This window comes from Pteronotus mesoamericanus, unplaced genomic scaffold (assembly GCF_021234165.1).
Source record: "Pteronotus mesoamericanus isolate MK-2021 breed Mesoamerican mustached bat unplaced genomic scaffold, CSHL_Meso_final scaffold_507, whole genome shotgun sequence".
Taxonomy (NCBI): Eukaryota; Metazoa; Chordata; class Mammalia; order Chiroptera; family Mormoopidae; genus Pteronotus; species Pteronotus mesoamericanus.
The window spans coordinates 15,847,933-15,870,599 of NW_026555319.1; the positions used below are offsets into that span (position 1 = coordinate 15,847,933).

Below are 22,667 nucleotides of genomic sequence, written 5' to 3' on the forward strand. Positions count from 1 at the left end.
TGTATTTTAAGCGTGGTATGTATTAAACCTTCTCTCTGTGTCTAGTGCTTGATACATGTAGGGGGGTGGGTGTGTGTGTCAACAATGATATAAATAATGATACCAGGCTAACCTGCTTACAAGAATTTGAGAATAATTAAGTTTAAATTACTTAGGTAAACACTAGATAAACACTGTAAGTTGGAATTCAAATATTTCTAGAGAGGATGGTGACCTCTCCCAAACGCTGTGATCCTGTATTCATTCATTTGTTCACTCCTTCATTCTTTGTTCATTGTAAAGGAATTATTGAGCATCTGCTTTGTGTTAGGTCTCGTAGCGGAAACAAAGATGTCGAAAATCCTGTCTTAGCCCTCAAGGAAGTTATAGTCCAGTAACGACTGGGCTGCTGTGGTACATGGCTGCCCTGTGAGGGACAGCGACGAAGGTGATGGGAATATACCGCTTTTGCCCGTACAAGCATATCACCCTGACTCATTCCGTCCTCCCAAGAACGCTGCTGGAAGAGCAGGGGCTGTGTTTGGTTATCTCTGTCACGTCACAGGAAGCAGAGATGTAGAGAGATCAAGTGACCCGTGTCTGGAGAATAGAGTTGCATGGCTGAGCTCCACATTCGCTGAAGCCACAGGACACTAGGCAGAGGAGAGCAGGCCCGGATGGGGCTCAGCAACATACTGATGCCCACACAGCCAGGATGCTTGAGAGTGGCGGTGGTAACAGTAATGGCAGTAATGGCTCACGTTGCCAGCAGAGCCCCCGCCCCAGGCAGGCTTCCTGTTTCCTCCCTTCTCATAGCAGCTCAAAGAAAGGAACAGCAGGCCCCTGGTTTCTAATACATGGCTGAGATCTACGTGGCCGTGCTTGAGGAGACAGATGGAGCTTCTTAACTCAAAACATTCTGGCTTTCAAATTTTTGTAAGTAGCCCAGGAGATGAGCATTTAAAGTATTTATTTTTTAAAGGACTTAAATTGAAAGCTCCACATGACTTAAAGCAGTAGGTGTGCCATGGTACGGTAGTTTTTCATTTCTAATTTTATAAAGTCTTTTTACTGCACATCCACAAATTTGTGTGCTAAAGGCTCCCAAAACACTCGTTCTTCCAGAACCCAAGGATTAAAGCCTCCCTCATTGTGGCCGGACATAATAAACTGTAATGCACCCTCTCCAGGGCCAGGCGCCACCGTGTGCCATCACGTCAATATCTCGCGCAGTAAAAATACCCCAAGCTGACTTGACATAATAGGAAGTAGTCTTAGTAGGTATGTATGACAGCCGTGCTGTCAAAACAGAAATGTTGGTTATTTTAAGTGATTCATTGATTCTCTGTGCAGCCCTGGCACGACACAGAGCCTGCGGTTTCCCCACTACTTGCGGTTTCCCACTGACAGCTCTGGGATTTGACAGCAAGGCTCAAAATAAGCTCACGAAATTCACAAATAGCAGCCTACACAAGGGCGATACCGCTTCTAAGTTAACTTGACCGAGAGCTAAACAAAGGATTATTTTCTGTCTTCATTGTGCTAACTCCTTGTTGAATGATATAAGATGAGAAAGAAATACCCAGGAATATCCAAACACATTTTTTAAGTGCATATTTGAAACCTAAGACCTGTCTTGTCTCATCAGGAATAGTTGACAACAGCGGTTGCCACTTGTTCTTTATGTGTTGCCTTTCTTCGTGGTCTGGACCTGGGTTCCCCCACTAAGCTACCACCCTCTCCCTATCATTCATCTTTCTCTCCCCTTTGATTTCGTCTTCACACTTCACTGTTCTGTTATCAGCTTGCATCTCCTAATCCCTGTGTTCAGAAACCTGGAGTGACTCCCTGTATGCTGTCACATGGAATCTAAACCCCTCTGTCTGCTCCTAGGCCACCTCACCACCCCCCAGCCCAACCCAGCCTCCCTCCCAGCCTGAGCCCATGGTATCATCTTACTTGTCAAGAGCTAATAACGCCGCCCCCCCGCCACACACACACACACACACACACACACGCACACGCACACGCACACACACTCTCTCTCTGCTCAGTTGCCCATCTCTGCCTTATTTCTATCATTCCCTTGTCTAGAATATCCTTCTGTCCTACCTTTTTACTTTCTTGTCATATTCTTCACGAGCTTAAGTCCCCTCCTACTTACGGTAGATTACTCTGAATCCCCCAGGACATTGGTGATTTGTGCCACCCAATGATGTAATTTCTTCAGCAATTGACTGTTGTTAGTCTAGTTTCACTGGGCTGTGAACTTCCTAAAGTCAGGGCCACGACTTAGACCCTGGCGTGGCCCTCCCAGTGTTAGCTGGGAGCTTGGGCCTGTCAAGGGATTATACTCAGGTTTTTAAGCCCAAGATGGTATTGAGAGCACACCTTCCAGGATCCTGAACTTCCACAGACCTAGACTTGGCACCCTCAGATGCCTATAATTCACCAAAGTTCATTGTGCTTTAGTGCCTGGGCACCAAGAAGCCAGGACAAGGCACAGCCTCGTGCTGGATCTTCGCCAGTGTGGCGGCTGCTTTTGTGAAACTCCCCAGCTGGTGGTAACATTCTAGGCTGTCAACCTGAAACCGTTATCTGCTTCCTTCTTTCAGTTTACTATTAAACCATTGGATAAGAAAATTGATGTCTTCAAGTTTAACTCCTCAAAGCTTCGTGTTAACAAGCTGGTAAGTTGAGATCCTGGTTTTATTACTCGTAGCTCCAGTTTTTCTGAGGACTTGAATGCCCTTTTGAAAGAATATCAGAATGACATCTTGGTACCTGCTTTTTTGATAGGCCGTGAAAGATTTTTCTCTTTGGCTTAACCTAAAGAGTCAAACCTAAATTTTTTGATGAAGAATTTATAAAAATTATTTTTATTGAAGTACTTCATACATACATAAGAATGTGTATAATGTACATATATAATGCGTAAAGAATAACAAAAATAAATGCCTTTGTGCTCACTACCTAGCTTTAAGAAATAGCACACCCCAATACTGTTGAAGCCCCGCATGTTGGCCAGTTCCCCCCTCTCCTCCTCAAGGGTGATCATTATTCTAAGCTCATTATTCTCTTGCTTTACATCAGAACTTTATTTTTGTAGCAAAACGAATATACTATGCAGTTTTGTATAAATGCTTGCAACTGTTTTTTCTGTCGCTTGCTTTTTTCACACATTATTTTCGACTTATCTATGTTGATGGTTAGAGATATAATCCCTTCGTTTTCATCGCTGTATGGTATTCCATTATCTGGCTACAGGTATATATTTTTTTTAATTCTCCTATCAATGGACATTAAGTGCTTTTCATTTCTGTGCCATCTTAACAAGCCTGTCACAAACATCCTTGTGTCTGCCTCCTGGTGCACATGGGCAGTATTTTCTCTAGAGCCTAGACAATGTGAACGTCTAGCCTCACGTCCCCCAGCATCTCTGAGGCCCCTTCAGTTTGCTGTCTCTAGAGCTGAGAGCACGAGAGGCCGTAAGTAGGGCTCTGGTGTTTCAAGCCGCGCCTTCCTCTTCAGGCTCCCTAGTGCCCACAAGGGCTCTCAGAGCAAGATGCTGCCGCACCAGTGAGCTGTAAGCAGTGAAGTAAATTTGTGGGTTTAACATTTCTCCCGCTCCCATGGCCACAGATTCTTCAGCTGTGTATTGGGAACCATGACCTTTTTATGAGGAGAAGAAAAGCCGATTCTTTGGAAGTTCAGCAGATGAAAGCCCAGGCCAGGGAGGAAAAAGCTAGAAAGCAGGTGAGAAAGACCACGTTTGGACTGCTGTTACCACTTGGTGGCCCAGGAGGTAAGGAGTGGTTACGGGCAGACAAGAGTCCTGTGGTCATGGATAATGGGTATCCTTATTTTATCTCTTTTGGATCTTTCTTGGCTGATGCCCAGCTGGTAGGGTGTCAGCTCTGGAATTGAGGGAAAAACTCTAATAGTGTATCTAAAAGAAATGTCTCTAGTTCTTTCTCCATTTAAGTGAAGTGGAAAGAAATAGTCAAGCCTGCACGTATCCACCCATTCATCCATCCCTCATCCGTCCAGCTAAGCTTTCTCTTTGCCTGCCCGTCTCCTTTGCCGGCCTTCTCCGTTTCTAATTAGGTGGTGATCGAATGCAAGGCGGCATTTCAGTGCTGCTGCTGGAATGCTAATTAGACTCTGGCTGCACTTCCCCACGGTAGGTCAGCCCCGCGGCACATCACCCGCCGAGGGAGGTGCCGGGCGCGCCTATCAGCAGACTGGACGACCTGCATCATTGTTTTCTACTCATAGACCTTTCTGACTCACCGGAATCCACACAACTAATCTGAGCCTCACTGCTGAGAATATTAATTGTGGTTTCGGACGAACTACTAGATAGAGTAGCAGCAGCTGCAGTCAGCTGCCCTCAGGACTTGCGGGCTCAAGAAGGTGTAATAATTAGTCTGTGTGCAGCTGTCTCTGATCTGGGAACTCCAGTGAGTCTGGCTCCCAGCCCCGAGTTTCAGAATGAAATGCCCAGTTTGAGCCCCTGCTTACAGCTCTCCATCTCTTTGCTTTCTGAGATGGGAGGCCGTAGATGTGCTCTTCAGGATGCTTTGTGGGTGGTAGAGTTTTAGTGGACAAAGAAATGCTCCTGAGCCAACACAGTGGTACAGTGGCAACTTTCAGAGAAGCCCCGTCTGACCTCTTTTTTAACAGTGCAAAGCTTAGAAGCGAGAGATCTGAAAATGGCAAGGAGCAGGTAGGCCTCTGGCCTGTGGCAGAGAATAGCATGAACACCTGCACTTCCTGTAGGACAGCGGAGGCGCGTCTCTGGAATCTGGCAGCTGCAGGTCAGGGGCTCCATGGCCCCTGCTCAGACAGTGACCTTGGAGTCCGCTGTGAAACTTAGCCTGTGACGCTAGTGAATGACTTAACTTCCAGACCTCAGTGTTCTCATCTATCATGTGGAGCCGATGATGCCTCTTCTCTCTCTCAGATCAAAGGACATATTGAACTGAAAGTCATTACAGCTTAAACCACTTTGCAAACAAGAGGTCCCTTATTATGGGGGTGGAGGCCTCAGGGAGCGCAGTGCTGGGAATGGAGGGCACAGCCTGGGCTTTTTCCAAGAGGAGACTAATGGACACACAGTTATCCACCTAATGGAAATCGTAATATGATGGAAATGAGAGGACAAATTGGCCAAGCTTTTCATTGAAAATGGGAGAAGAATTTACAGTATTTTATTGCTTGTCTTTGCATTATGCCTTCGAGGTCCAGTGCCTTTTTTTTTGGCTTAATATTTAGAAAAAAGCAGCAATCTTAGAAATCTTGTATTTGGGAGAAGATTGAAGCAAGAAGTAATTAAATGTGCTTTAATTATTTAAGGAAGAAAGCGGTGCAGTGGTCACTTCTGGCTTTTGCTTCCTGAATTCAGTGAGTACGGCAGGATCACAGAGAACAGCACTTGTCCTGTGCTTGTTCGCCTTATTAAGCTCGGCATGTGGCCCAATTAATACAGTGATCCAGAAGGCAAAGGAGGTGGCGGAGGCTTTGTACTGGTGCCTTAAGGACGGGGGGCTGTGTTCCATGCCTGGCTCCCTCCTGTCGCAGGCCTGGCTCAGGAGTTGCCTCTGCGTGAGCCTGTGCTGTGGCTGCTGCAGCCTCCCCCTGTGAAATACAATGTGTGAACTACCGATGCATCACACAGGATGAGTCCATCTTCTCTGTGGGTCAGAGGCAGGAGTGGAGCTATTGTGGATGAAATTGGAGGTGTGGGAGAGGTGTAGATTAGAAATGGCGAGGTGGCTTATCCAGCCAGATGGGAAGGTTGTCTGTTTCTGAGGCTCCATCTCAGGGAGAAGGAACCTGCATTGTGTCCTGGCAGCCACAGGGCAGAGCCAGGAGAGGACTACCAACAAAAAGGGACTTTGGCAAGGTAGCCGTTTGAGCACACGGTGTGTAGGAATGCCTCCTGAGATCCAGGTGGAGACCTGACTTGGCTTTTTCTTGGTTTGTTTACCACTAGGTGTTTTTTCAAGGAGCATAGTTTTCAACTTGACAGCTGGTTTAGAAGGATAGAGGGTGGTGGGTGACAAGAATGACGCTGGCTGACAGAAGAAAAGGGGCCCCACAGGGGAGACTCTTGATGCTGGGCATTCTTGGATCCCTGTGGCACCGTAGGTCACGAGCCCCATGACTCAGTGACTGCTTTCGTGTCCCCCGCTCCTTGGCAGATGGAGCGGCAGCGCCTTGCCCGAGAGAAGCAGATGAGGGAGGAGGCTGAACGCACACGGGATGAGCTGGAGAGGAGGCTGCTGCAGATGAAAGAAGAAGCGACGATGGCCAATGAAGCACTGGTGATTTCCGAGGGGTCTGGGTCCAGGAGGCTGAATGGGGTCTTGCTCAATTTGTTAGAGTGAGACCTCCTGAGAACGAGAGATTAGTGACATTTGCTTTGACATTTCAGCTTTAAAAAAAAAGTGCCTTTCCTTTCCACCTGTGCTGGCAGAAGCAAATTTAACTTGAGTTCATTTACAGACAAACTCCTTTTTCACCACGGGATGCCTTTAAAGCAGGGCCTCTCAGCTTCAGCACTACTGACATTGGGGCCAGGTCGTCCTTTGTGGTGGGTCTGTCCTGTCATTGAAGGATGTTTAGTAGTGACCCGGGCCTCTACCTACTAGCTGCTGGTAGTACCACCTTACTTTGATTGTCTTGTTTGTGACAATCAAAAATGTCTGCAGACATCATTACATGTGCCCCAGGGGGAAAAAGTCTCCACTGGTTTGGAACTGATTTAAAGGGAAAGGAGAACAGAGTTAAGTTGGTTTTCTCCTTCATAAACCATAAGTCTCAGTTCACATGAGGACTCAAAAAAGGTGCTTTCTTGTTGCTCCCCATGGATGGCACCTGAAGGGCCCTTCTGAAAAGTTGAGGGGTATGGCTTGTCATCTGTTGCCAGGATGTCATCCGAGGGGACACACAGTGGAAGAGGCCCAAGGAATCAGAGACTGTGGTTCTAGCTGACCTACCTGAGGGTCTGAGCTCGGACCTGGTGGGATTACAGGCACACAAGCCCCACTCCCACTGATGACGCTCTTCCCTCCAGATGCGGTCTGAGGAGACGGCTGACCTGTTGGCGGAAAAGGCCCAGATTACCGAGGAGGAGGCAAAGCTCCTGGCACAGAAGGCTGCAGAGGCCGAACAGGAAATGCAGCGCATCAAGGCCACGGCCATTCGGACAGAGGAAGAGAAGCGCCTGATGGAGCAGAAGGTGCTGGAGGCCGAGGTTCTGGCGCTGAAGATGGCTGAGGAGTCGGAGAGGAGGTCAGAGGCGGGGGGCTGGGGGAAGGGGCCCTGGGCACTAGGGCCTGGGCGAGGCGCTGCTCAGGCCTGACCCTGCGCCGAGGCAGAGCTGGACTGCAGCCGTCCTCAAGCTGCTTCTCTGGCGTCTGGGAAGGGGGCAGGCTCCTTCCTTGCTAGGTTGGTGGGGCCTGGTGCTTAATCCAGTCTGGGGGCTGGAGCTATTGGAAGGGACACAGCTCTCTTGTTGAGTGGACATCTGGTCATGCCTGTGCCTTTGTGATAAGCTCTTGTCCCTCTGATACCCTGTTTGCAGGAAAACCATCGAGCATATCCACAGACTGCCTTTAACTGAGGAGATATAAGGAGGTTCTTCTTACATTTAAAAAATGTGAATCATTTCCCTTTTCATATAGGGGGCACGTGGAGAGACAGCAGCTATTTCCCTTTAATGTAGGAACTAGGCACCCACTTCCCCGCAGGCCTTCCTTGGTGCCAAGGCTCCCGAGGCAGATGGGAGGAGAGCGCCTGGGTCCCTCTTGCCAGGATGACCCGCTCCCAACCGGGCTGAAGAATGGAACTGTCGCCTGTACTTTTCAAAGGCTATTCTAGGCTCTGGCTTGTTATAGTCCTGCAACCTTCAGATAAACGCTGGCACATTCCCCACAGCATTGGCCCTTTTGATTTTGAACATCTGAATTTGGCTTTTTACTACCAAGGTATAATTGCAGATTTCCTCTCCACTTTTTGTGTGTCATTCTGGGAATAATAGGGTTCCTCGTTTTCTGCCCTGTCCTGGGCCCCTTTCTTTCTCTGTTCGGGTCACTTCCGCCATGAGGGAGGCACGATGGTTTGGATCCTTTGTCCTACAGGGCGATGACCTGCATCCAAGTGCGATGCCGTCCAGTGGTGCCTGAGGAGGTGGGCCCTTGGCCTGCAGTTGTTTGGGGGGTGGGAGGGCTATGAGGTCAGTTCTTTCACCCCCTGCCCTTTGTACTAAAATATAAGACCTTTGATCCACCAGACTCTTCCTTTGCTCATCCCACTCTCACCCGGAAATGAAGTAGAGAATAGAATACCTGTAGCCCAACTGTCCTTTGTCGCCGCCAGTTACAAAGGTTTATACTTGGCTCTTCTTCCCACCGGCTCCTCTGCTCCTCCACTTCAGATTTATTGGTCGCGGCAATACAATGCCTAGGAATGTTGTTCTTAGCCTGGAAGTTCTGATTTCCTGTAAATGCCCCACCCACCCTCCACCATCCTTGTTTGCCTGATCCGGTGCCTTCCTCAGGATTGACCGAAGTCCCACCTCTCCAGAGATGTCACAGAGAGGGGGGGGGGTCTCTCCCCCACCTGTCATCTTCTGTGGAGGTGACGGCTCCTCCTTTTCTTGCAGGGCCAAGGAGGCTGACCAGCTGAAGCAGGACCTGCAGGAAGCCCGTGAGGCAGAGCGAAGAGCCAAACAAAAGCTGCTGGAAATCACCACCAAGCCCACGTACCCGGTGAGCCTGAATGGGGGCCGCTGAGACCTGGTAGCTTTCCCGTCCTTGCCAGCCCTTCGCTTCACCTGGTGGTGTCTTCAGGGGGACGGGACTGTTCAGGGCAAATGCATGGCAGAGCAAGTGGTACAGAGAGACTGCAGTTAGGGTCTGGGCAGAACGCCTGGTCTGCCATTTGGCCTCGGACTAGGTAGTCACTTCTCTGGTTGCCAAGATAACAAGCAACAGGGCCTTTTACAGCCCAAAAATGTTTTTCGTATTCTAAATAATATGGTCCCAAATTATCCTCAAGAGAACTTACTCTCAAGCTTCTCAGCGCCAAGCTGAATGTAATCTTCAACTACCAGTATATAGCGTATACCATAATCCTAGTTCTGGGCAGGGATACCCTCCATTGCTCATGTAAATTATTGTCATGCAAGAACCAGCTTCCAAACTCAATTTTGGGACAGGGAGACAGACTTCAATTAAATAGGGTCACAAAATGAATAAAGAAGCCTTTTTTTGGCAGAGGAGGGGAGACAATTCAGTTCATCAAACTTTTTCCACTCCTGCTCTATTCCATATAATACCAGGGAGATGGGAAGTCTTCATACAGACAGGGTGCACAGGTGCCTTGCGGGGAACTTAGCCCGGCCTGGAGGGGCAGGAGGGGCTCAGGGTGGGGCCTGAGCTGACCCTTGAAGGGTAAGTAGGAACTAACCAGATGGGAAAGAGACAATAGGGCATTCCAGGCTAGTGCACAGTTGCGCTCACTACACAAATGCTTGCACTGCACATTCACACGCGGCACAGATGTGCACGCAGCAGTGAGGGGCACGGGGCACAGAGGCACAAGCTGCCCAGGGTTTGACATGGAGGAAAATGGGAGCAGGTTGCTGTTGTCATATGTGCTGATTATTACCGTGCAACAGGCCGCCGCAAGCCAGCTATCCTCTATATAGCTCAGAACATCCTTGCGTTATTCTCTCTCGTGGCTCGGCGGGTTGACTGGGCCAGTGGTCCTTCTTGGGGATCTCTGCGGTGATTGCAGGCAGATGGCAGCTGGGGCTGGAGTTGTCTGAGGGCTCATCTAGGCCGGACACCACCGACGTGTGTGTTTTTAAAACATACATTGGAGCAGGCGTTATGCACTGTTCTAACAATAAATAAATAAAATCTGGAGGAGATCATATCAACTCTCTAATCAGATTTCATTGTACAGAGGGATTATAATTTATCTAACTAGTCCCCAGTAGATGGGTATTTAGTCTGTTCTCTTTTGCAATTATGAACAAAACTGCGTGGAACGTCCCTGAAAGCAAATATTTGCATGTACATGTGGAAATATTGCTAGAATAAATTTTCAAATAGAATTGCGGGGTCAAAGAAGACAGTTGTGACAGAAGGCCTTGGCGGTGCTATGAGGCAGGCCCTGCACCATGCCCGTTGCCTTTGTGGCTGCTGGAGGGTCGGTGGTTAACATAGCACGTCCCTGTGTTCATAGAGCCTGAGCCCCTAACTGCAGATTTCTCCTTTATAGCCCATGAACCCAATTCCAGCACCGTTGCCTCCTGACATATCAAGCTTCAACCTCATTGGCGACAGTCTGTCTTTCGACTTCAAGGACACTGACATGAAGAGACTTTCCATGGAAATAGAGAAAGAAAAGTACGTAGCCTCCCCATCCCCGTGCCCTGCTTGGGCAACCATTGAACTAGAGCGAGTCGCTCCAGGCCTGGGGCAAGTGGGAGGTCGCTGCTGCAGCCTTTTGCTGTTTCCTGCAAAGGTTTGTTCTGTTCTCACCACCTGAAGGAAGGATTTCCTAATCAGAAATGAAGGCCTACAGACCAGCATTCAATCTTCCAGGACAAAAATGATACTTGATTGGAGACCTGGAGATTATAGTGGCTCAAATCCTCACCTAAAGTGTGGGACTGGCTGTCAGGTGTCGGTCAGATTGTTGTTCACATCATAACAGAGTGTGTGATAATGCCCTAACCTGGAAATAGAACGTGTCCCCTAGTTGTGTTCTCTGGCGGCTCAGATCTGTGACATTCCACGTTTAGAACAAGGATGAGAGAGAAGAATCTCAGGTTCAAGGCTGAGGAAAACAAACATCCAGGTTGGGCCACCCTGCTGCATGGGCCAGCCCTGAGCTGAGCCCCACGTGCCCTGTTCACAGCAGCTTCTGCTTCTTTATCCTCCTGCATTTGATGGTCATTGGAAGTGGATCTGAGGTGGAAGGCCGTCCCACTGCAGAGGAAATCTAGCTGAGGTCCCCCCAGTTCCCAGCTGGAGGTACACTGTCCAGCTGTGCCGTGGCTTGCCACAGAACACTCTCGATAGCTACCGTGTACTGAGTGCCTGGGCATCAGGGTGTTTTAGTTTTACCTTCTTTCATTCCCATTAATGAAAATCAAACTGACATCAAGGGTAGGTTTTAGTGTTCCTGTTTAGAAATGTAAAGCCAGATTTAGAATGTCTAATGAACTCACTTGCGTCACACAACTGATGAGGGCCAGAACCAGGATTCAGCTCCAAGCCTGTCCAAGCCGATGTGTTTTCACCTTATTTACTGTCCTCAGGACAACCCTCTTGGGACGATGTCTCCTTGGAGCCCAGGGTGGGCAACCACAAACCGGGTGTGGCTCTCTGGGCTCTCACACTGAGGTAGAGAACCAGAGCGTCTACCTGTGAAGTCTTCTGTTGGAGCTCCCTCCTGGCCATTCACCGTAGCCCAGGCGTACTCACAGCATTACATGCTTGTGATCAGAGTGAGGCTGTATCTGTGTCCTGCCTTTTTATAGGTTCTATTTTCTCATTACCTGTGCGCATATTAACAGAGCCCACATACTAGCACGGGAATCACTAAAGAATATTCCTTGGTGTCTGTGTTGTGCGGGCCATGCCCTTGTATTTGGACACTTTGAGAATGATTCCCGGATTTTCACCATCACAGATACAGTATCTACTTGCAGGCGATGGTGGGGATTTTTTTCTTCCTAGTGTTAGCTGAGTGAGCATCCATCATTTTTAGATGTCATCCCAAAGTAAGTAGGGATGTGGCTGTGGCCAGTCAGAAGAGGTCACTTGAATGGAATTACTCCTCCGACTAGGGCTGAGACAAGAAGATTGTTTTGGATTCCAGGGGGCTTGCTGCATGTGTTGTTTTTTTTGTACAGAACTAAAAGCTACCTATTTCAGCTGGTATTTGTAGAGCACCTTATGAGAGCTTACAGTAGGGTAGAAGAGGAAATTCCTACACTCTCTTTTATTTAATTCGGACCAGTTAAGTGACTGGCCCAACCTCCCAGGGGCCATGGGTGACCAAGCAGGGACAGGAACCTGAGGCTTCAGGCCCTGGATCCCATGCCAAGCGGCTTGCAGGTCTGGAGCTTCTCAACCGTGACATGTTGGCCGAAGCCATGATGCACGGTATCCTCTTGCTGGCAGAGTGGAGTATATGGAGAAGAGCAAGCATCTGCAGGAGCAGCTCAATGAACTCAAGACTGAGATTGAGGCCCTGAAACTCAAAGAGAGGGAGACAGCCTTGGACATTCTGCACAACGAGAACTCTGACCGGGGCGGCACCAGCAGCAAGCACAATACCATTAAAAAGGTACCGGATCTCTTGTCTTTTGCTGATCAGGATAACATTAATGAAATGTGAGGTTTACATCTGGTTTCCTCAGCAGCCAAGTCATTAGACTATTGTCATTTTTCATATGTACTTTGTTGAGAAAAATTTTTTGACTCCTGCCCTAAAAGGGAATTTAATCTGCCAATGACTGTGAACCCACTGGCTCGAAGGAAGGGGAGCTTTTAACACAAGCATTTCCTGATGAAATGAATCACTGTTACTGGACGGATTTTGATCCATCATTTAGCAGTAAAGCAATTCTGTCTTTTAAGCCAAGGGGAGTTCTGCCCAGGGAGCTGCCTTACTTAATGAGAAAGCAAAATGAGATGGAGGCTGTTGAGAATAGACTCTCCCTCTAGACTTTTTGTGTTTTTTAAGTGGCAAGGACTATAAAGCTCTGTTCTTGATTTAGAAACCAAATTCTGAATTTTTCTCTTTTTTCATACTTAAAAGGAAGTATCTAAAAGAACCTTAACGTTTTAAAAGATGTTGCTAATGGCTTTATATCTTTCTTCCCTGAATATTTTGAGTTTTTAGCATTTTAGAGGAAGTTAATTTCCATCCTGCATACCAGCCCAATGGCTGCGTCTCTGATGTTGGGCAAAGCAGAAAGGTCCTCTCCTGCCACTTGGTGTCCGCTCCTTACTGGCAGCCCAGGCCCAGGTTAACACTTGCCCAATAGGTGTTATTAAGAGAGGGCTGTTCATCGAGTTTAGGGGAGGATCGTTTAGACATGTTTAAGTTTTCACACTTCATCTTTAGTCTTCAAAATGGTCTCCCAGTTTAAGGAATATTTGTGTTCAGTGGTTAAGGTGCATCTGAAAACTACCTGCCGTCATTGGTGGGTACAGTCAGGAGCCTCGAGTTCTCACTCTTACCTGCAGTTAGTACAGTAGGCACTGGGTAGGGAGTTCCTTTTAATAGCATAACCTAGAAGGGAAGACCTTACCACATTCCACATTTTTCTCACCTCTGGCTTCTGTCGTTTACTGTGTTCCCCTTTCAAAACCAAATTGTTAAACAGTTAGCAAAAGGGGAGCTGAAGTGAGGTCTCAGCCAGTGAGCAAAGAAGGAGACCGAGACTGGCCCAGTGAGCCAGTCAGGCCTCAAAGGAGCTGCCCCGACTCATGCACGTGGGCACCAGGAGCGGTCCCGCCTCGGCCGCTGCCGCAGTGAGCGGGGCCCACGGCCACGGGACCGGCAGTGCTGAAAGCTGGATGGACCCATTTCCAGGCCACGAAAACAAATACATGAAGTCGCTTGTCACAATTTCAGGCCTGTCTGAGCATTTTGCAAATGGCACATGTGGCATTGTTGATATCACAGGGTATGTTTTTGTTTTTCTTCATTTTATTTTGCTGGTTTAGCCTCAAGCCCAAGGCAGAAGACCTATCTGCATTTGAGCCCTCAAAGTAGGTTATCCCCAGGTACTCTGTATGTGGTGACGGTACTGCCCTCTGTGATACTAACCCATGCATGAGCTTGCCTGTCTCTGTCCCGGGCCACGCCGACCCCTCCCAAGGGCAGGTGGCGCCTGGGTACTGGCCGCAGCATGCTTTGAGTCTGAGAGCAGGCGTCCCCTCTGGGGCCAGACCAGCCTCCAGGGGTGCGGAAGGCTGCCTCGCTCTGAAGAGCATGTCAGTGGGGCTGTAGGACTGGTCGTCCTTCACATCTTGTGTCACTGTTGGTCTGGAGAAGGTCACTGCTTCTTGTCCAGTCAGGTCTGTCTAAAAGTCTTTTGTCTTGGTGGCGTACGAACTTCTTAGATAATAACCCTAGCATGGAAATGGGGTAAATTCGGGTGTTTTTAAGACTGATGTCTTTAACTCAAGATTGAGACCTTTCATGTGGTGTCAGCCTCTGGAAGGCCCCTGGTCTTACCTGACAGCTTCTGGTCACGGAGTGAAAGGGCTGCCTGTGCTCACCCGTTTCCTTTAGAGCCTCCCCTGTCTGTACATGTCCATTTTCTTGTCAAGGAAAGCAAACCAACAGCCCAGGGATCTGGTGTGCAGTCCGCCTCAGCGGACCGTCTGTCTCTCAGCGCGCTGAAGGCCGTGTCTGCTTCCGCTCCCCCGCAGCGCGGGCAGGAGTTGTGATCACAGTGAACCCTCGTTGGGACGGTGCAGTTGCGGGCGCGCGGTAGTTGGGCGGTTAGTGGTGGTTGAGGGAACTGATTGAATGATTGCCGCTTTCCTTCTGCAACAGTTTGCATTCTCCCAACACGCCTGGGCAGCGGAGAGAACTTATTATGCCTGACAATAAGGTAACACCCTGCTGCTGCCGTCACCTAATCCCCCTAGCACCCAGTAAGGGCACCAACATCTGGCAGTCCTGTAGGATGTGTCCTTTGGAGTCCTCACCACAGTTTCTGCTACTGGAATAAAATAAGCTCATTGGAAGCTTTCTACCAAAAAATGAGATCTGGCATAAATAGATCCTATTTGTGGTTGTTATCCAAGCAAGAGAGGTTAGCTATTAAAGTCCCAGATGGATCTCATTATAAGATGGATTCGAGCTGTCAGTGGTTCCAAGAACCCATGGCATGAACCCCGGTTTGTGTGTGACACTTTTATTTAGCAGGCTCCTATTTCTTCAGCTTCCATAGCACATGTTGGTGTTGGAACACCCCAACACTGAGCAGTGTATGCTCTACGCAGGGATGGCCAGCACTGGAATGGGCAGGCCAGCTGGATCATCTGCTCAACAATGACCCCGTGGTACCCAGAGAACCCTGGCTGGATCCACTTTGGACCCATTTCTGGACGCTGTGGCTAGCACAGGGGCAAGCAGAAAGTCCCTTTCTATTTCACCCCGTGCTGTCAGATATTCCCTCCATCTGACTGCACTGTTCCACCTTGATACGATTTCCTCTTTCCTCTTTCTGTAATGATTCAGAGCGTTTAAATTCTTCAAGGGGCCTGATTTTGACCATCAGTTCTCACTGAGCTATTGTTGTAGACAAATGAGGTTTGATTTGTAGTCAGATTTGTACTAGGACTTCTTCTTCTTTTTTTTTTTTTAACATCTTAATATAAACTTGTTTTCAAAGCAGGCTGCCAGGCTCCAGTTAATCAAGAATTCTGATGAATCAAGGGTTAATACAAGCATAGATTGGACTTTAATACAACTAAAGTTATCTCAGCATCACTAGACTAACTAGTGGTGTTTTGCCTTACGTGAAATTTGGTGTACTTTCCATTTTTCAGACTTTGATGGTCCCTGGGGCAGGGACCGATGACCAGCCCCCTGCCTGTGCTGGGGTTGTATCTGCTACGCTCCCACTTTCCCCCCATTGATAATCAGTGCAACTCGTCCGGCATTTGCCATCGGAATCAGAGTGGCACCAGGGATCAAGATCAAAAACCACCCTTGGGAACCTAGATTCCTTTCCTGGGGAGGGGCATGGGGATCGATAGCCACACATACTCCTGGCCCCAGAGTCTCTGGAGTGAGAGAGTGAGGTCTGGCAGTGAGGCTGGGTTGAGGGGGACACAGGTGTCATGGGCTTGAGCTTCTTGCCCTCAGAGCCACAGTGCTGATGCAGGCAGCGGTGTTCAGCTGTGACCGAGCTGTGCAGCACACTTTGGAGGTGACAATGCGGTCCTGGCGTGTGCACTCAGGGCCCTGCTTTTACCCCCTCTCAGGAGACGGGTTTGACTCCCCAGTCCCGAGCTGGTCTGCATGTCAGATTTGTTGTTGCTTTGTGCCCTGGTCTCCGAGGGAGCCCAGGATTCCAAAGGACATCAACAGATGAGAAGCCTCCGGGGTCATAGAGCTTAGAAAGAGTCTTTTATTAGTAAATGGTTTGCCCCATCAAAGTCCAGCTGTGGTTTCCGCCTGTGGAGAAACAGGAATGAGGAGCCATGACATTTATCGGAGGCTCTAGCCTCTCTTGGATCAGGAAGACATAAAAGCCCAATATCATCTTCAATTTGCGTGGACTTCCCTTGGAGATGCAGGGCTAGTGAAGTGAAGTAGAACACTTAACACACCCGGGGAAGTGATAAATCACAGGGCAAGATCCAATATGCGTGAAAGGCGTCTCCCACAATTAAAGCTAACGGCCAGAGCCTCCCTGGTGACCTCCGGTCTGCGTCGTCTGCCTGGGAGAGGGCCGCTAAACAGTTCGTGCGGCACGTGTGGTTATGCGTTCAGCTCTCCCCGACCGCAGTCATGGGTGCCCAGTGACTCTGTCTGCTCTGGAAACGGGGCATTATCTCCTGGAGCACCTTCTGCCCTGCCATAAAAGGCAGTGCACCGGCTGCCCTGCTCCAGAACCCTCCCTTTGCTGCTGTTGGAGCACCGCAGAGGGGGGAGGGAGGAGGTAAAGGAGCGGGGAATGGGGGGGAAGGGAGCGAGGGTTAGTGAGGAGCACAGAGGCACCGGCTACTGTTGTAGATGACGGTGCAGCAGTGGTCTGATCTGGACGCGTCCGGGTTCTGTGGGAAGCACAGGGAAGGCGCTGGGAGGCGTGGGCTCGTCTCAGGGAGCGGGCTCCTCCTATACAGGACACCCGGGCTCGGCCCTGAAAGCCACTCGTACTTCACATTCCCACAAACCAAGTGTCCAGGTGCCTCCTAGCTGTTGAGGGCTTACGGCTTTCTTGCTCCTTTCTGGTAGCTCTTGAGATAGAAGAGTCCACCAGCCTCTTCTCCAAAACATCACGACCCCATCCCTTTTTGGTTGTTAGACTTTACTGACTCAAGCAGTTGCCCTTTGGGAGGCCCTGAGGAGCCCTTAAATTCTGCCTTGCCCCCCTAGGATATCTTACAGCCACTTAGTGCCTGAGGACATTATTGGGCCTTATTTGATGCAGTAAAACATCCCATTTGGTCCCTCAGCACTGAAGATGTGTTTCAGTGCAGCTTTCCTCCGGCACCTGATTTGTTACTGCAACAGGGGGAGGGAGGAGAACGGATGCAAACTCATTCTGCGGGCTCGAGGTTCTGTTCTTATGATCCTCACTGTGATTTCCCTTCTGATATTGGCAATTTGAGGATGACATCAGTATATCTGCATCATTTTCCTAAGGTGCTCGCTCGGCATGCTCGGCGCTCTCAGCGAGCCTCCGGCCGCCCAGTGAGGTGCATCAGGCAGATTCATCTGTTTTTCAGGTGGAAGAACGGAGTAGCCAAGGGTCCCGCCAGCATCGCAGGGGTGGACGCCAGTTTATAGGCATCTTTTTGCTGCTCTAAGTCCCTAAAGGATTAATACACCAAAGGGACCCACTGGGTTTTCCCTGGCAGATTTCTCTCTCGAGCAAATAAAGTAACTAATACCAAATTGGATTTGTTAATTGAAATGGACTTGCCCTTTCATCCCGCCTGTGTTTAGGGATGAGTGTGTGAATAGCTCTGTCCCCATGCACATCCCCAGATGACATTTAGGTGCATGTTGTCACTTGCAAGACAGCAGAGAAGCTTAATCTGGCCAGTTTACAGCAGCTACCCACCGTCACGGGCCCTGCCCCCTCGGCTCTGGCTTGGAAGGGGCATGTTTATTGTGCCCCAAATCAACGAGTAGGTTGGAATTTGCTGCTGCTGGATTTGCCTGTCACCTTCTGCTCCAGAGTCAGCTTTCGCCTGGTGGATCTGTGTTTTCTTTTGTATCCTCTTCCTCCCCCTCCTTCATCTTCAATACATATGTAGTGGCGGAGAGGAAGTGTAACGTGATTTTAGGGCTTGCATTTCAATTTCACTGCATTTTTTAATGGGACAAGCAGAGTCTCAGCGCCTGGAGTTATTAGGTTAGGATCTAAAATGGGTTCAGCATTGTGGGTCTTATTGTTTCAAATGAATTAGACTGCCCCCTCCCAACTTCCTTCCTCCCCCCTGGGGATGAACAGATTGAGGCGAGGCCCCCAGAGACTAGTCGGAGGAATCCTGATTAGTTTTGTTCTCCCAGCTTAATTGTAGAGCTTCCCTTCTCTCATCATCGATAGCCCAATGGCTCTGTGTCCTGCCCACCCCCACACCACCCCCTTTTGCTTTCGGAACCCGATTATCACAATGCGGCCTTGTGAATCAGTTTCTGTATGTGCTGATGAAAGTGTAATTCATTCTTAATCAAGCAGCCTTGCTGCTGCAGGCTCTGTGCCCGAATACATTTAGTTTCCTCCCATCACTTTGGGAAACAGTCCCCCAAAAGGATTTGTAGAGGAGAGCTTTGGGGAGAGAGTTGTCCGTGCCCCCCGACCCCCTGTCCCCCAGTGCTATGTCTTTGCCAGCAGGGGGCACTCTTGGGACCAATGCTGGAGGAGCCTTTTGCAGCTAGGGGTGGGGGGCCGGCTGGGAGGGACTGGCGAGCCTGAAGCTTGTCCCAGGTGCCTTCCAGGTCTGCTGTCTCGAGACCCTGGGGCCACTTCTCCAGAGCGGGCAGGTGCCAGGTCCGTGTATCCTGATGGGCTGCCTGAGATCCCCAGAGAGCAGGAATCCGAGAGTCTGCCTATATGTCCCACGGGCCTGTGTAAAGCAGAGCCTGCTGGGTACCAGCCTCTCCTGGGGTTCAGAGGGGTCAGCCCCCTTCTTTTCAAGGAGACAGATGTGTCTCCCGAAGCTGCACTTGTTTAGATTGGATGTGTCCATTCGGTCACACCACACAAAGTTTGCTAAGTGTGAGGTGGTCTAGCTCTGCCAAGCAGCCCCCCTCCTGCCCTTGCACAGCCTGGTGGCTGTCACAAACAACTGGCAGTTGGATAGAGAAGTGAGCAGGAGGAGAGGTGACTCTGCCAGACTTGGGTCTGTCGATGCTGGGCAAGGAGAAAGGGCCAGGCCCAACAGGTGGGCCAGAGCCCCCATAAGATAAAACCAAGCCATATAGACCTGTCGCAAAGAAAGAGAAAAAACTTTGTCTCCTCGGAATGAAATTGGATTAGTGACAGACTTGAACAGCCGGCTCAGTCAAGAGAGAACTTAATTCCTCCTGTATTATTCACACGGCTTATTTTAATCAGATGTGAAGAGACAGCTGGAAGAGAGTAGGGCAGCCCAGTGTCTGGCAGGGAAACTTCATGTTCTTTTAGTCATTGTTAGGGGACTGGCAAGGGCCCTGGGGTTGGAGGCTTTGCGCAGGACCCGTGCGCTTCATCACTTCCCGGAGGAGATGGTCGGCCCTTGTCTAGAATCAGTGTGTTTTGGACAGTGGATGGCAGATGCCATCACCAGCTTGTCCTCAGAAGGATTCAAGAAGGTGGACCAGACTCAGCAGGTCCCAGAATGATGCAGCCATTGTCTGCGAGATCCTGCTTCCCAAGGCTTTTCGGTTTCACCACCTACTGAAATTTAGGAGGGCTCTTCCCACACAGCCGTGCGGGGTGGCCGTGGCCGTGTGCTTGTGGAGCCCGTCGCCCTGCACTTGGGGAGCTCCCCGCCTCCTTGGGGGCACTGCCCCCCTCTCAGCTCATCTGGCTGAGGGGCGTGGAGGGATGCTGGTGGGTCACCAAAGGACTCAAATGCAGGGCTGAGGGCGAGACTCATGAGGCCGGCGTCAGTTCTCCCAGTGGACGTCCCGGAGGTGAGGGCCTTCGTTGCACCACCGATGGTACCTCTGTGTGCTGTGCAGGGAGAGCCAGGCCGGTCCCTGAGCGGGGTCCTGAGCCAGGAGATGGACCGAACACTTATGTGGGCTCATACGCCTAACGAAGTTGGGGCCAGCGGACAGACCAGAATGCCTGTTAGCTGGTGTTCACGCGTACGCAGAGGAGGCCCACAGAGACAGTTTATGACTAGCTGTGTGCCATTTCCTCTGAGCCTTCCCCTTCTCTTTTATGAATACCTCCCGCCTGTAGCTGTACTGTAAATGTTACAGTCAGTGAGCTTTCTAGAAAGAGCAGGTGGCGAAGGATCCCGCAGGTGAGGAGAGCTCGCCCAGCGGAGGTGGGAGGCTGAGCGGCTGAGCGCCAGCCAGAGCGCAGCTGGCAGACAGTCAGCAGCACCCACGGGGAGGGCTCCTGAGCTCTCTTTGGAAAACCTCCCTGCCCCTGGGCCTCTGCGTCCCCCCCTTGGAGGAAAGAAGCCCCAGCTTCCTCTTGCTGACCCTCCCTCCCTGCTCTCAAACACCAGGTGCCCTTCTGTGTGTGACTCAGGGGGCGCTGGCAGCCCCGAGAGGAGGACATTTGCTGTCAGAGATAGAGGGTGCTGCTGAGGTGGAAGCAGGCAGCGGCCAAGGCAGCGACCGGAAGGCTTCCAGCAGCGCAGGCCGCTCGTGCGGCGATTTCCTCTGAGGACAGGACCCCTGATGGAATTGTACAGTGATGGGGAGAGATGGGGGCAGTGGCACCCGGTCTCTGTGGGCTCAGGCAGGAGGTTCCCAGTGCCCTCGGTGACAGCGGCCACATCAGGCACCTCTGCCTGGTGGCTTTGCCTGTCCCTCTTCTTAGAGGGACAATCTAGTGCATTTTGGAAGACTACCCGCTCCTCTTTCCAAAGCCTCGTGTCTGCAGCACTTTCCTGCATCTGATGGCCAGAGTACTCGACTTTACTCTATACCTTCCTTTGGTTGGGGTACAGCTTCTGCTCTTGCAAGGTAAGAGGTCAGGCTCAGCCCCTGCCATTCAGTGTGGGGTGGGGATGGGGAAGCATCCTGCCCACCCAAAGAGGGCTTTGCATCCCAACAAACATGTGCTCAAGTAATTGGAATTTGGCACTGCCAGAGCTGCCACAACCTTCCCCTGGCACCTCGTGGGGACAGCCAGCACGCAACTTGGGTGGAGGATCCAGGAATTCTTGGAGCCAACATTGTGCAAATGGGCAGGAGGCTTGCAGAGGCCCCCCCAGCCCGGGCTCCCTGCCTGGGGAAGCGGCCAGGCCTCTCGGGGGCATCCACTTGCCCAGGCTCAGAGGCCACCAAGGCCAGTGCAGCCCTGCCTTTGCCTGCACCTTTTAACCTCACTCTGCCCTGCGCCCCCGCTGGAAGGAGAGGAGCCAGAGCTGGGGGAAGAGGAAGAAACGTTACGCTGCTATTAGTAATAACAGCTGTTGAGTTCTGTTGCACGCCAGGCGTGCTGAGCACTTCATGGCATTTCCCAGTCACTCCACACGTCACCCTGCGAGAAAGGGGCTGCCGCCACCTCTGCTTCACAGGGTGCGGTGGGCGGGCTGAGACCAGAGCAAGTGACATGTTCAGGACCACCCAGCTGGTCAGTGGCCCAGATGGCTTTGGGTCAGTCACTCTGGCTGTGGCTGTGGAAGGATTGGGGGTAGGGCCCTGTCCCCTGCACATCCCCTGTCCCCAAGGAGCCAGCCTAAGGTCTTTTCGGGGAGCGTGGAAGAAACCCGAGCAGGGACTTGGGGTGTTACGCCTTTTGATTTAAACCCTCCTCCAAGAGGACTTCCATCCCAGTGGTTCTCTGGCTTGCTTTCTTTTCCCAGGTACCACCCTGGTTCCCATGATCGCAGAGCACATACATCCTGGCCCCCCTCCTCCGATGGCGTTTAGGGAGAAACCCATCCAAACTCAGCTCCCTTCTAGAGGCAGTCCTTTTTCAGCAAAGAAATGAAAACTCTCTTCATTTGGAAAGAAGTGCTTCTTTCCAAAGCACTTCTGAAATTGGTCCTGCTGAAGAAAACGGCTCAGATGCCTCCTCGCATTCAGCTTTTTAGTCAGGAACTTCAAGGCCAAAAGATTTGGCAAGATTTAAAGAGCCAGCTTTCAAGCTGTCTCAGTTTGAGTACACTGATGCGCCTGTCTTTGATGGTGAAATCGTTGATTTGGCATCTCTCTCCCCCACTCTTTGGAGAATCACAGACGGTACAAAGGCCTTTTTGGATTCAGAGACTGCCAGAGGTCAAGGGGATGGCCCAGACCATCCAGCCCGCCCCTGTGGAAAGAGGCTCAGAGAGGTCAAGGGTGTCCACTGAGGCCACACAGAGAGATGGTAATGAAGGGAAATTAGCAGTCAGGCCTTCTCAGTGCCATGTGGAGCGCTCACCTTCTCCCACACACCTCACCTTTCCTTATCATCACAGCCGGCATCTTATTCACTCAACAAACATTGTCTGAGTTCCTACAAAGTGCAAAGCACTGGTGTAATGTACAGGGTTTGGGGGAATATAAAGATGAACAGCATGCATCCGCATCCTTCCTCCCGGAAAACCCTCCTCTGTGGAGTCCCAGAGCTGGATAGGGGGACACCCAATCTTGGCCAAGGAACTGATTTCAGGAGCAGAGCAGGGAGTGGGGCACAGGGTGGTTGCCTGTGCCAGATGCTTCTGTTTGGAGAGACCCTGGGAAGTGGCCTGCAGAGGCAGGGAACCGGGGTTCAGCGGTGCAGGGGGTCGCAGGCTCCAGTGCTT

General features: G+C 50.5%; 1 protein-coding gene across 4 annotated transcripts in view; it reads left to right on the top strand.

The window, feature by feature from the left end:
- The window catches only part of NF2 (NF2, moesin-ezrin-radixin like (MERLIN) tumor suppressor), a 68,886-nt gene that overhangs the window by 42,736 nt on the left and 3,483 nt on the right, over window positions 1–22,667 (top strand). Inside the window, exons 9-17 of one of the 4 annotated variants that reach the window (XM_054594210.1) lie at window positions 2,595–2,669; window positions 3,622–3,735; window positions 6,186–6,308; window positions 7,061–7,278; window positions 8,651–8,756; window positions 10,276–10,403; window positions 12,189–12,354; window positions 13,743–13,787; window positions 14,581–14,599. In XM_054594210.1, coding sequence (XP_054450185.1) covers window positions 2,595–2,669; window positions 3,622–3,735; window positions 6,186–6,308; window positions 7,061–7,278; window positions 8,651–8,756; window positions 10,276–10,403; window positions 12,189–12,354; window positions 13,743–13,778 — 966 coding nt within the window. In that variant the 3' untranslated portion in view covers window positions 13,779–13,787; window positions 14,581–14,599. Of the gene's footprint in view, window positions 1–2,594; window positions 2,670–3,621; window positions 3,736–6,185; window positions 6,309–7,060; window positions 7,279–8,650; window positions 8,757–10,275; window positions 10,404–12,188; window positions 12,355–13,742; window positions 13,856–14,580; window positions 14,600–22,667 lie in introns of those variants that run through there. The other 3 variants (XM_054594209.1, XM_054594211.1, XM_054594208.1) reach the window with 3 other exon arrangements.